The sequence below is a fragment of the Parus major genome, chromosome 18, assembly GCF_001522545.3.
Source record: "Parus major isolate Abel chromosome 18, Parus_major1.1, whole genome shotgun sequence".
NCBI lineage: Eukaryota > Metazoa > Chordata > Aves > Passeriformes > Paridae > Parus > Parus major.
The window spans coordinates 3,214,861-3,229,690 of NC_031786.1; the positions used below are offsets into that span (position 1 = coordinate 3,214,861).

Consider the following 14,830-nt stretch of genomic DNA (forward strand, 5'->3'; position numbering starts at 1 on the left):
TACCAATGCAAACAATAAATTCCCCAAAGGCAAACAAACCCATTCTGGCCAAAGCCCCAGGTGCCACTTTGCAAAAGCACATTCAGCACATTTGCTGTGACACTGACACCTGCAGGGTTAAGGGTGTGCTGTGGGACACCTGCCTGGGGAGTGATCAATGGAACACACAGTAATGACAAAAGCAAATTTATTTTCCATCAGAGCCAGTACTTGATGTGTTGAAGCCTTGAGGATAAATCTGCTCTGTATTTCTGGGAGCATGGAAGGAACTGTCTGTCACCTCACACCCCTTAATGCTCATACAAGAAAATGTTCTAGTCACTCTAACAAGTCTATATTGCTTTTCTCTTCAGTATGCAACAGGGAAAGGAAGAGTTTTAAAACCATGAAAGGATATTTACACTTTCCAAAACCCAACTACTATCAAGATTGGAACATTGCTTTACTTTTCCTCAAAAACAGTGTGTTTGCACTTGGAAATTTGACAGCAGTGACCCCCTTATTATCTGTGATACTCATGTGGAGTAACTTGTATAAATGTCTCTTGAAATATTAAAATAAACACAATTTAGAAGTAAAGTTCTTTGTGACTGTCCAGAACTCCCTCATAACTGAATTTAAGGTATGTTCAAGGCACTGCAACTTTCACCCAATGCTGTCCAGTTCCTCTCAGGTGATTCCATATAAAGTGTGAAGCAGTGCTTTCCTAGGAAGTGAGAAACCATCAACATCCCTAAAACCCCACTTGGATCTGGACTGCAGCCACTCGTGTTACTCCAGTGCTGTCAGAAGACCACGCTGCCAATCCCACTACTTCTACATTGTACATTCACAGAGCCTTCAAAGCACAACAGCTCATCAACACTGTCACTGTGGCACCACTTCAGAGGTGTTACAACCCACTTGCATCTGGATTTCTCAGCCCATTTCCAGGCTTGCAACCCTGACACTCTGCTAGAGAATAGCAAGTGTGTGATCTTAGCCACAGAGGAGTGGAAATGTCTGATGGTTTGAGCCTTGTTGCAATAAAGTGGGTCAGCTACAAGATCAAAAGAATATTTGTCATCAACACTATCAAAACACAAGATTTCAAGAATATTATTAACACTTACTTATAACTTATCAAGCAATAAACTGCTGCTGCACCAAACAGTCCAAAGGGGAAGCATTGCATACAAGATACATTTATTTTTCTTTCAGTTCTCCAGCTTTACTGCTCTTTGGTTTCCTATGAGGCATGAGAGTGCAACTCCTAAGGTGAAAATTCTATCAGTAGAAATACTGCTCATGTTTTAATGGTATTTCATAATATTTACTTTAAATCTACTTTTATTTCAAAAGGCCTTAGAGGAGTCAACCTGTTTATAAATATGTATGATGGAGAATATTTCTGTAAGCTGGAAACAGTGTTCAAGCATGAATCCTCCATGTGTTAAGACTTCAGCTCAAGAGCAGAGTGCAGAAGTGATAAAAGATAAGAAACAGCTCAAATACTGCCCTTCAGCTGAGATTTAAAAAGAAATTGAATGATTTTTCTGCTTTAAAAGCAATGGCAATACAATTATTCATAGTATTTTCTTTCTAAGTTCTAGAGGGTTGGTTCAACTCAATCTCTGTAGCTCCAGGAATGGTTCTTCATCTTAAAAAAGACTTCCTGATTTGGAACTTCAAGTAAGTGATAAAACCTAATTTGCTACCAAATTAAGCTAAAATTAAGTTCTATCTTTTAGACTTTCCATTCTGAGTAGTGACAAAATTCTAAAACTCTTTAGTACCACTTGAATGGAGGAAAAAGTTTTGACCACAAATATTAAACTACAGAAAAAAAGTCCACGTGAAGGTCTGTATGTGTGAATTTCACATCTTCTTCCTAAATTCATATTTTTCAAGCATCTACACCAGTTGGGTAATTTGTACATAACACCTAAAGACACAACAAACCAAACAATGTAAATTATATGCCTTTTATTAGGAACTTTTACTCCTAAAATAATTATTTCAACTATAATGGGTAATAATATGGGTGTCAACCTATTTAGGAAATAAATAAAATCAGCTGCCACATCATCACAAGATTGCCTGTTCCACCCACAATTCAACCCTTTTTACAAAGATTTTATATATTCCTTTGCTATAACCTACTTTCACACAGGAATAAAAATGTAACTATTACTAATATATTGTTGTATAGACAGACAAAAAACTAGAAAGAAAAATAATTAACAAAACCACATCCAACAGCTGCTTAGTGCCTGCAACTGACTGATACACACAGCTTGTTTTCAATGAATTAGCAGGAATTTATATTTAAGTGCTAATGACCTTTACCAAACATTACTATCCCCAGACTGGTTCAGTTCAAAGAAACAGGAAACCTCAGTATGTTAAAAGAGCAGGTAGCTTTAATGAAAAGAGCTGTCACCCTCATTTTAATAGGAATATTTTTATAAAGGAATCACTTACTTGCTGACTTCCTTATACTGTGCTATTTCCTCAATATAAAGGAGGTCGTGGAGCCGTGACTGATAGTTGGTCTTGGTCAATGATTTGTCCAGGACAGATTGTGTGAATAACTGGTCAGCAGACAGAGGGATTTGGTATCTGGTGAGAAGGCTCTTCTCCAATTCAGTAGTTTCATTAGGCTCAAACTCGACAATAGTCTTGGACGTGGAATCCCAGCGCTTGGCTGTGGTCAGGAGCTGTTGCCGCGCGTGCATCAGGTATTCAAGGTCTGCATGGACACACACACAGCAGGGAAGGTGAGCTTTGTTTTTACAAACCCCAGCTGGATTGGTTTTATTTCAAAAAAAAACAAACAATCAAACAAAACCCACTAGTAAAGCCAATCCCCCCAGAGATACCCACACATAGGCAGAGTCTCCTCTGCCCAGGAGTTCACTGTTGGTATTTACTATCCCCACTTTTCAGGTGTGCACAGAGAGCAAACAGGCTCTCCAAGAGTATCAGCAAATAAGACATTCTATAGGAAGCAATTAGAATTAATAAAGACAAAAACATCACTTTTATTTAAATAATCACCAACAGCTTTGAAGGGCTTGACACTGCGATACGCTTTAAAACCCAACTGCAACATCCGCTCATTTCAAAAATATTAAATAGTGAGGAACCCCACAATGTACATTATAAAATTTATAAGGTCATAAAAACAAGTTGAAAAATCAGCTGGTAAGGAATCATCACAATTGCAATACTGTGAAAGCCTTTTAAAAAATTCTAGGGCCCCCTAATCTGGGTGTGGTGCAGAGAGTTACATAAAGTAACTAAAGCTACTTCACTAAGCAAAACTTGGGAAATTCAACCTAACGTGATATAAAATTAGAAAATTCAGAGGAAATTAGTTTTTCAGCATGCCCTGATTTCAGGGACCACATAGCTTAGATGAGAAACAGAAGACCATGCACATGTCTACAGCCACCCAGAATATATCCATTAATACCACAAAACCACTATGACAACAGTGAATCAGTTAAATTGCAGAGCTGAAAATATTTGGCATTTAGAGTCAAGCTATGCTATCTTAATGTATAATATCTGAGTAAGATTTAACATAGGTATCCAGGATATCACACCAACGCTGAAAATGTGCAAAAAAGACATTTTCAAATTCAAATTAAATGCTTAACATCATCTTGACTGTCTTTAGTCTAAATAAGAAAAAAACCCAGCATTTCAGCAAAAGTAATCTCTGTTCAGCTTGACTGTGACTACAGGAACATGGCTTATCTTACTCACTGATCTCATGTGTTCACTAAGAAGACATATTTAAATATATCCCTCAAATTTGAACCATACCAGTAGCTACAGTTGTACAGCAAGAAAAAGTCCAAGTTTGTGTGGTTTGTGTGTCTGAAATAACATCACCATAAATGAAGCTTTCTCTGCTACAAACCAAACCTCAGATCCCAAAAGCTCAGTAATTATGCTGGGACTGACTCCTTGCTCACTGGAACAACATCCATTTAATTCCCAGCACTGGAGAGGCTTTCCCTGGAAGCCTGACATAAACAGTTCCTAGCACAGATTGCACACACAGTGACACTTTCTTAAAGATCAATTAGTACATAATCAGTGCACAAAAAACTTCCTACAGCCCCCTTTTTCTGTTGTAAATAAAGATTTCAAAATGCAGAATGGAGGCTCCTCTATTAAAATATTTTCATGCTGACCTTTCATTCCTGCCTGAACATCTCGACAGGGCCCTGAATTACATGTAAACATAGAGATCCTGGGCATCTTTCTGTTAGAAAAGCATTTCCACAAGATCTCAATTCATACATACCAAAAAGTAAAAATTACAGAATTGGACACAGATCTGATGTAGTTATCCCTTTCCCTTGTCTATTACACACCCTCTCAGATGACACAGCAAAAAGCCCAGGATTCTATAGTTACAATTATCTAAAAAGCTCTTAACACTCTTTCCTTTTGAAGTAAGTACTAGTGATGACCTGCCTGAAGACCTCAGTGTCCCTGTGCACACAGACAGGCAACATGGGAAGGAAACAGCAGCACCTGATGCTGGGGGCTGCTACCTCCAGCTCATCCATCACCTTCAAGTGCAGCTGAACTGGCTGTTCCTGAGATTCCTGTGCTTAGGACTTGCTTTAAACCCCCAGAGCACATATTGGTTTGACAGGAACTCTGACTCTGCCAGTAACTCATGGCTTGGTTCCCTACAAGGCAAGGACTGCTCTGCACAGGCCCAGTGGTTTAGGAAATCTGTGATTACCCCCATGGTCCATGTTGATCATGGAACAGCTCCCACTCCCTGGCAGTGCCACACCCTCTGCTCCCAGGGATGCCACACCTGTACTGGCTACAAGCACCTGGGGTCATCTCATGACCTTTGGTAATTGCTATTTACAGCTTTGTTCTGTGAATGCTGCAGATGTTAATCTGTTATATGGAAATAAAGGCCAGGAATAGAGAACTGCTATTTTCTCAGCTTCATCTTTTTTCCTTCTTTTTCCTTTTTCTTCTTCTTCCTGCTTAAATCCCAGGGCTACAATTCTGTTTCGCTGGTGTTTTTATCTCTCAAATTTTCATTAAAAATTAAGATCCTGTATCCCACCCAATGGCTTACTGCCAAGTGATATAGTGACCTATATTTAGCTCTCTTACACCATAAATCAAAGTGCTTCCTTCTTTTTTTTATTTTGTACCTCTTTGGACATCTTTCCTTTTTCTGACATTTTTCTTATACTGGCATTATTTCAGGTTTGAATTGAGAGACACAGATCAGTTGAAGAAACAGATTAAACATTACAGTAACTTGTAGCTCATTTTTTTACTTGAAGACACAAATGTAGTTACACTTTCTTTACATTTTCAAAATTCATGTCAGCAGCAAATTATTGAGTTACAAGCCTATACTCAGCCTCTTGCCTTTGACAATCCTAGTCTGGTATTGCAAGAGAAGGAAAAAATACAAACCAACTTCTAAGATAATCTGTTTTAATTACTGGGTTTATTACCCCATGTATTCTTATACACAAATACCCTATTTCTCTAACGACCTTTTCTGACATATTTAATGTCTTCATCAATATAAGAATGTTTATAAAAACATAAATATGTTTTTACAAAGGCAGAACTTCCAGTGCTGCACCCGGACACACACCAAACCAGAAATTCCCAGCATTTTAATCATACTTAGGAGCCATATCCTGACACAGAGTAAGTCATATTCCATTTATCTGCCTGATTTACACCCTCCAAAGCTTTTGCCCATTATTTCTGTTTGTATCTATGAAGAACATAACATACAGTACTAAACATTTCTGAGCAGTTGACAGAGATGCTCTTCTGCCCAAAACTGAAAAGGAAAGAGATGGCATGAAAGATCTCCACTATACAAAAAAATAGAAGTTTTAGTACATTACCTTCAGTTGAAGCAGCATCAATCATCACTCGTTGCATGAGGACTGGTTCTAATCCAAAGTCAAACACCACAGTTTGGCGAAAAGTCCCAAAGATTTCTGTGTTGAAGGCTATACTGACTTTGTATATATAGTGATCTATTCCATTCTGGACCATCTTTCCTCCTATCCATTCCTGACAGTTCTCTGGAACTTCTTGTGATACCTGGGTAGTGCTGTCTCCAGCAGATATTGCAACGATACTAAAGTGTGGTCGATGGGCATCATAAAGCAATGCCACTCGATACAGCATTCTTGCAGGCTGGAAAAGAAATGCAAAGGCTGAAATACTGAAATTATTCTGAGAGTATCTTCATCTGCAATCAGATAAAGAGGGTTAATAAGAACTGTGAGTTTCTCAGAGCAGGTACAGGTCCTGCCTGATTTCCAGAAATTGGGCAGTTGACAAATAATCACCAGAGCTGCTGGGAAAAAAGAGAGAGAAGGGATGGTGCTAGGAAATTTCTCAGTTTTAAGCATGGTGCAACTGAAATCTCAATTGCAAAAGGTTATGGGTTGCATTCTAGTTATTACTGACTCACTTTTAAAAAATAAGTAGTCCTACCTTACATGTGAGAGCAAATGTCCATGTCTGGTGAGACTTTTTGGTGGTGACAGTTACCGAGAGCTCAGGATTATGTTCTACTCTCACTCCTTCTACACATTCACTAAGCTAGATTAAAAGAAAAGGAAGGTAACATTAAACTTCTACAGGCAGTATCAAAACACAAACATTCAGGAAAAGGTAGCATTTTGTCTAATAGAAAGAGGAAAGAATGGTTTCCCAGACTGTGCAGGATTGATGCAAGTCTCACTCAGGAATTAATGTAAAAATGTGCTAATGCAGAGAGACAAGCAAGTTAAATCTACCAGATCACACTGTGTAAGTGAATAGAACCATTTAGGACAATTAACAACAAGACTTGATTTTCAATATACAACTTAATTGTAAATGTTTAAAGTAGAACAGAACTTCATTTGGAAAAAAGGATCTATGATACAATGAGGCCCAGAAGTCCCCAGATCTCACTGACATCAACAAGACTATTGAGACAACAGGAAATGAGAATCAGGCTTTCTACTCATCAATGCATTCTGCATAATGTCCACTTTAACCAGATTTTGATCAACAATAGATGGACCAAAAACTCCTTCAGGTCAGTGGTAAACAGAGCTGAGACAAAAAATGTTCTTTCCAATTCCAAAAAGCTGCTAACTTTGATCATATCTATATCCCACACTCCTTGGTACTCAAACACTTTTGAGTATTTGGGGGATTGGCTGCTCTTCATACCAGGGCCTGCAGCTGCAGGCAGAGAAAAGGAGCCACACACAAGTAAAAGTATTCCCCAGTAAGCTGTGAAACCTTTACCATTTATTCTCCAGCTTAAGAAGTTCTGCCATCTGGGAACTGGAACAATACCATGGAACTTGCCTGACCCATCCTACACTGGGAATAGTGAATATGCAAAATGAACAAACTGTGATTAACCCACAAATCAGCCTAAGTCTCTTTGCAAGAAGACCTAGGGCAGGATGGAAAGGGGAGCAAATTGCTTGGACAATTTCTTGTCTTGACTCAAGACAAGATTCAAGAATTCTCTTGATTCAACCAGCTCTGATAGGTCCAAAACCTGGCTCATGTTAGTTTTAAACATGAGCACACAGAGAAGCAGGATATTTTCCTTACCACTTTCTCAGGAGATAACGAATTCATCCATTTCTCTATCAGGGTTTCCATGTAACTGCCTGAGCACTGTTTGTTTTCCTTTTGCTGTTTCAATCGGATCAAGCGGGAAGCGTATCGTTTCTGCCATTCTGTCAGCTCTTCCTGGGAATGTGCTGAAGTACATTGGGCACCATACCTGCAGATCCCTTGCTCTAAAAATCTACATGAAATAGAAAAAAAGTTACACCTTGAACTTTTCAACCTCCAATTAAAAATAAGAAAAAAAAAGAAAGAAAAAAAAAGAAAGAAAAAAAAATAGAAATAATAAATTTATCCAAATTTTACTTGTAAAGCCAGAAGGACATTTGGGCATTCTTTAAGTTTCTCTCACAAAACTACAGGCAGTTTAGTCCATGTGAACTAATTTGGAAATATGTATTTTCCTACAGCATTTTCAAAGAGAGACAGCAGCTTCTCTCATTGCAAAGCCCAGAAATGTGTATCAAATTTCTTAGGAATACAGGGGATGGAAGTCTTAAGAAATTTCCAGCTTTAAAGAAAATAGAATCAAGTGTTGTACAGCAATTAACACAAGGAGATCACAGAGCATCCCTGAAATGACTAGGCACTGTATTAATATGCACAAAGCCCCCTGTTAATCAAGGGCAAAGGAAAGATGTAGCATAATTTCTTCCAGTGATTACATTATTAGATGATAAATACTCAATCAGCAGCTTTTCCTGGAGCAACAGTGACATCACATGGTCCCTTCTACTAAATACACCTACACAGAAACCTCTAGGAAAAGGTTTTATCCTCTTCTTTGGAAAGGGTGTATTAGTCTAAAAGGATCTATTCTTGCACACACTAAGAATTTCTTAAAGAAATATATTTTCCACTTAATGGCATGTGCTGATGCATCAAATTAATGCTATTCCAAAAGCCTGTATACAATTGAAGCATTCTGGTTCTCAGAATTTACTGCAAGTCTGGGCAAATGCCTGTATAACTTGGGAATTATTTTTATAATTTAACTTTGTATTAATTAAAAACCACAAGGCAGTAGCTGCAGCTCCATCGTTTTTCAAAACTGAAGCACTTAAAAAATAGATGACAAAATGAAAAAGAAAGAGGGGGAGATGTTTAAGTTCTGAAGCTACCAAGAAAGCATTGGTTATACAGAATAAAATTAGGCCAGGAGACCGTTTTGTTTGTTTGTTTTACAAAACAAAACTATAAAAAGTTAAAAAATGTGATGTTTGAATTATTTCCACAGTACATGTGTTATATAATGAAATTTAAACAGTGAACTTTGAGCTGTGAGACAAAACCAAGCCACACCTGACTGTGACATGAACACCTTGCAGCACAAGTACCTGCACATCTGGGTCACACTTGCTATAATTTGATTTAGAATACACTTTTCCTTTTAGAAATGTACTTGAAAGTTAGCATGCCCAAATTGTATATATAACACCAAATATAACACCATGCCACTAAAGGCCTTCTCAAGGTATGTTTCTTAATATATTTTAAATTTAAATGTTTTTCTTTGCAGTCAATTTCAGTATTCTTACTGTCAATTTTCCAATTCAGCACTGCATTAGAGTGCTAAAGTACAATTTTGATTTTCACTTCCTAAAGTAAATGGAGTGCATGCATAAAAAATTGCTGACCTGTTCTTATAACCTACATAGAAGATTTAAAGTCAAGTGAGCTTCCTTTTCATTATTTAACAGGAAAGCATATTACTTTAAAATTTCTCAGCATTATACAGTTTTTCCAAAATCCCATTGTTCATATTTTTAACACTTTTTTTCCCCTCAATTTTAATTTCTTATTTAATATCTCCTGCAATTCCATAGCTTCATTATCTAGAATAAATATGCTACACTCCTACTGCTTTATGGCACACAGGGGAAAAAAAAACCAGAGCTTCAAAAATTCATATTCAGTACCTGCAACTGCCTCCTCATAAGGAACTAAAATCTTCAGTCCCTGGACAGAATGATGCTGTTCACAGGGATTTGCTGAGCAAGGCACATCCTTCTTACTGGAAGGGTTAACAGTGAGCATAAAGCTCATTACAGCTTCAGTGGAAAAATATTTCAGAGCAATGGTTGGAAACACGGGATAGATGTTACTCAACAAAAGATCACCACAAGCTAAAAATTGTAAATATCTGCTTTTTTTAAATTGCTGAATAAGCACCAGACATGATTAAGAGTCAAGAAGAGTTGCCAAGATTTAGCATCTCTAGAAAACCATGCCAAAAGTAGCTCAAAATCAGCAATTCAGTCATGTCATTTAAAAAGCAGGTCAGAGCTTTTGAAAATAATTTGCATTAGTTACATAAACAGCAGAATCAAGTGCATAATGATGGTTCCTCCCCATATATATTAATACAGTTTTATCTAGAGCTATAACAGTTAACAATACCAAGTACAGGCAATATTGACCACATGACTGGAAGAGACAAGGAGAAACACCAATACAAGCCAGTGGATCTTCTCTGTGTATCTGAGTTTATGCAAAAGGGAAAAGAATGAGATCTGAAGGAAATTCTACTTTTTTTATCTGAAGACAAAGCCCATCTATCAACAAAGTTCATTTATAAGAAGGCAGCACTGTGACCTGACTTCAGTCTGCTTACACTGCTGCCTGGGGAACTTTTCACATCTCTGAAATCATCCAAATTCAAAAAGGTAGGGGAGAAAGATGCTGACCTGCCACTAGAAAAATGCCCATCAAACCACAGTATTATGAAAACTGAGTCAGTGATTCCATTCTACAAACTGAAGTGCTGCTGGATAAACTGACCCTTCCAAAAACCTGTGAACAGGTCAACCAACTCCTGTTCTAACAAGCACCTTGACTTTCTTGGCCCCTTAATCATTCTGTCAGCAGATAAATGAAAGAGGAACCCTTCTGCTCCCTTGGAGGGGGTTAGCATGAAGCAAAGAGTTTACCTTTTACAGAGTGTGTATTCCTCACTGCTCGTGACGCCCCTGGGAGGGGGGCGGAAGTGCCAACCATCCCGTGACCCTGCCGGGACACAACTGTGGTTATTTCTCAATTCTCTGTTTTCCAGTCACACAGCAACTGCTCAGGGATCCACATCCCTAAGCATCAACCCAAGGTGTATCTGAACACAAGTAAAATTACCCCACACCCCCCCCAAACTGATTTACAGTCCATGACAAACTCATTTAGAGCAAAGGTCATGAATGCGAATTTCAAACCATCTGCAGAACAGTGCAGGCTCTGATACAGCCCCCTGGTCAATAAACAGAAACTTCTGCCTCCAAATCCAGTCAACACTGAGATAATTCCACCTCACTGGGGCTCATTACAACAGTCAAGCCCCTTTCTTGCTTTTTTGCCTGCAATGCAGCACTGAGAATTCAGCAGGCTCCAAGTCTTCTCTCTAGGAAATTATGTAGCTTTAAAATTGAGTTACATACCTTCTTCTAAATCTTCTACATGATATCCTGATGGTACTTTACCAGCTGCCTACAATTATATAAAAAAGCCCACAGTTATAAAGGAACACAAAACAATTTCATCAACAAGAACTGCTGTCAAAATGGGTTTTAGAACAACTATTACAAAAATATCAATCATAAGTTGAAATTACTTCCAGCCACAAGCCCTGCTGATAACAGGGATTCTGATAATAACAGGAATTCTGACAGGAACATGGAATCAATTGATTAGAAAAAATTTTTAGAGATTTTTACAAGACCAAATTCCACCCTGCAATCAGCTTAACATGGACTGCAGTGAATTTCTGAAACACCAAAAACTAAACTGCATTGATAAGTCTTTCATCTTTTAATTTACATCAAACATAAAGCTCAAATAAATAAATAAGCATAAGGAAAAAAAAGAGAGGGGATAATTTAATCAGCAGACAGGAGAGTTTGACCTTCAGCATAAAAAAAAGATAAAAAGGTGATTGAGAATGTACTTATATTCCTCAAAATTTTCTGAAGTCATGTTTATTACTTCAGACTAATTTCCAACAGAGAAAAATGTGATGGATAAATAAATAAATAAATACTGCAGATCTAAATGCTTGGAATTCTTTCTACTTGCTACTTCAGGAACCAACATCCTATTATCAACATTTTTTATTTTCTCATACATCCTGCAAGACTGTGATGAAAAGTTCCTGAAGAGGTTGGTGGGTAAAGACCAACACACCAGCAGGAACAATAGCTTTTGAACCAGTCTGTTCCTGGTGAGCCTGGATCTCCTGGGACACGTGGAAAGCAGTCCTGCAGGTGCTTCAGGTACTGCTCATTATTTTCCCAATAATATCCTCATTATTACCTCTGTTTCAGCAAGAAGTGTTTTCAGTCGTGTGAGATCTTTAGTTACCATCCCGTTCTGGGGGCAGAAAGAATATTAATTATTGAACACATAAACCTTCATTATGTGCATTAAACTACAGCAACCAAGTTCATTTCCCCCCTCAACACCAGAAGGAAAAATGAGTTTGACTTACAACACGAATTTTAAATGACACTAAATAAAACTGAGTAAACATTGTGGTGAGGAAGGGAATTCTACACTGGCCAAAACCAGCACTAGACTTACAGCAATTATCAATAAAGGACAATTCAGGAAAGCACCATATTAAGAACAACTTGAGGAAAAAAATATACCATGGTTACTGCAACACTTCAGCTCTGAAGAATTAATATAACAATCTTTCACTGCTGTTGCAGTGATGGATTCATTTCTTTTTAAGGATCTACTTTACAGATCACTAATTTCTGCAGCTCCATAACTCTTCCTGCTCTGATGTAGACTGTAATTTTTGGAGTTTTCCCTCAAAAGTAAAGATTAGCCATGTGACAAACTGCATAGTCAAGTACAACTGAAGTAAAAATCTTTCAAAACTGAATTTATGTGAAATACATAGGTATTTGTAACAATTTCACACTCTTGTAAGACAAAATGTTGATTAAAGGAATCCAGACCTGTGGGGTTTATTTCAATAATCTCTTGCAAAAATTTAATTAAGTGCTACAACATTTGTTAGACTACTCCACATTCTGACTGTGCTACTGAACACAAGAAATTACTCTTTGCTAAAAACTTACACACTTAACAAAACCCAGATTTAGGCTTTCTCCAAAATGATTTTTCACTTTTTCAGCAGAAGGCTAAAAATTGAACTTGTTGAGCTTAAATGTATTAGAACAAAAAAATGTTACCAAAATCGTTTTCTTAAGCCACTGGGGAGGAAACTGGATGGATTCCAACTCTTCAATAAATTCATTCCAAAACTTTGTTTCACTTCTTTCAGACAATGGCACAGTCAGTAAATCAGCTGCTGATTTTAATATTCCTACTGAAAACAACTGTGTCTAACAACCTAAAGCTTGTAAAAACCTCTCAAACCCTGCTTTGGGATGACACTCTGGAACTCCATACAAAGGTACCTTTATTTGCACAACAACAGCTCAAAACAAGAGCACTCCACATTCCCTGAAATAAGACCATTTTACTAATTTTTCCTGAAGGCAAGTTTCCTTCAACCTCACCAGGAATTTTTCAATGAAACATTTTTTCATTAGAAAACAGCTAAACAAAGAAAAAAAAACCCTTTATGTAAAAATAGCCAATGGCCGGGGGGAAGGGAATTCAGGATACAAACCAGACAGACAAACAGAACTCACAAAAACAACCTACTAATTCAGTTAAACACCAAAACACAGGAGACAGGATCCAACCTCAAGGTAAGAGGTTCTCCTGCAAGTTTGTGATGCCACACGTTCCCCTCAGTCTGACCAAGCTATGACCATGTTTCTGGGTGCATTAAAACCAGCAGTTCATGCTGATGAACTGCCTATTTAATCCAGATTACAGAAATTAAAAGGGCACTATCCTTTAGAGACTTATATATGTCCCTAATTTTCCCATGTAAGTAGTCACATAAAAGTCAGAAGTTACTTACAGGTCTGGGTTGTAAAGCATCTTCACAAGTTTTAACAGTTCAAGGGTAATTTAGAAGCTTTGAACTCAAACCTTTATTATCATCTTGAAATGCAAAGCTTTTTTTCTTTTCCTGAAAAGCTTTTTATGCTGTCTTACAACTTATCATGGGTCAGTTATTTAAAAGTTCAATCAATACTTTTTCTGCTTTAATGGATAGAATTCCTGAAGTCCATAAAAAATGGGGTCAGGTACAATTTAGAATAAGCAAGCAAAAGTTTGAGATTTATATTATTCTTGTCAATCACACGAATATGCAATTTTACATTCCCTGAGGATTCAGGGCCAACAGTGAAAAAACTTCAAAATCACAACAACTCTGAAACATTGGTTATGCAACAACCTGGCATCCTGATAACATATGTGTGCCCATATATTTATCTTTTCCACACCAATCATTTTTGTTGCAACCTGCCAGTGAAACATATGTCGGAAGTTTGTTATTAAACAGATTCTTTAAAAGAAGGAAATACAAAACTGATTTTTTTAAACCATGTAGATTGCAGCAAACCCACTTACCAGTGATTCCCCCATCAGTGATTTGGAAAGAACATTAGACACAATTTGCAGCTTCCCTTTGAGATGCATGCAGCAGAGCACTGCCCGGAGAGATCCATCGCCCTTGGCCAGCCCCTCTCCCAGAACTGCAACACAAATCAGCCACTATTACCCTCAGCACACCATCCATTTAAGTCATATATACAGTTTTCCTTCACACTTAACAAGAAAACAAAGTCTGAAGCTCAGGTTAAATCTGTGGCTTGTTGGATGTGAATATAATGCACTGTTGTCTAACATTAACTTGGATCTTGTCTCCCACCAGCTAATAAATGCTGCACAAGCTGAAGAAAGGCTGTCATGTTTACATGCTAAAATAGACATAAATTAAACATGGGAAGGGTAAATTCAAATATCTGACACAGACACAAAGGACCTCCTCTCATGGAAAGGGTAAAAAAGAAATAGCAACCAACACAACCTCTCAGTAACACAAACATGCTCAGGAAGATCCATTCATGCTCACAAAACACATGCCCTGTCGTTTCCAAAAATAGCCAACCTCCTTATGGGCAATTCCTTCTCCTCTAAAAGGGCTTTTATTTACTTATGCTGCAAAATGTGGCATATAGGAACGATTGTCTGAGCCCAGTAATTTACAGGCTCCCTGTAACAGAAAACTTTGTGAATATTCCTAGCACAGGATCAGCAGTGAGCA

At 37.7% G+C, this 14,830-nt stretch overlaps 1 protein-coding gene across 7 annotated transcripts in view; it reads right to left on the minus strand.

Annotated features, from left to right (window-relative positions):
* HELZ (helicase with zinc finger) overlaps window positions 1-14,830 on the minus strand; it is an 85,564-nt gene that overhangs the window by 48,952 nt on the left and 21,782 nt on the right. For 4 of the 7 annotated variants that reach the window (XM_015645424.1, XM_015645422.1, XM_015645426.1 and 1 more), the window contains 8 exons: window positions 14,134-14,258; window positions 11,944-12,000; window positions 11,073-11,121; window positions 10,578-10,656; window positions 7,630-7,828; window positions 6,505-6,612; window positions 5,904-6,201; window positions 2,464-2,731 (listed from right to left, as the gene is read on the minus strand). In XM_015645424.1, the coding sequence (XP_015500910.1) occupies window positions 2,464-2,731; window positions 5,904-6,201; window positions 6,505-6,612; window positions 7,630-7,828; window positions 10,578-10,656; window positions 11,073-11,121; window positions 11,944-12,000; window positions 14,134-14,258 (1,183 nt within the window). The remainder of the gene's footprint in view (window positions 1-2,463; window positions 2,732-5,903; window positions 6,202-6,504; window positions 6,613-7,629; window positions 7,829-10,577; window positions 10,657-11,072; window positions 11,122-11,943; window positions 12,001-14,133; window positions 14,259-14,830) is intronic. The other 3 variants (XM_015645428.3, XM_015645425.1, XM_015645423.1) reach the window with 1 other exon arrangement.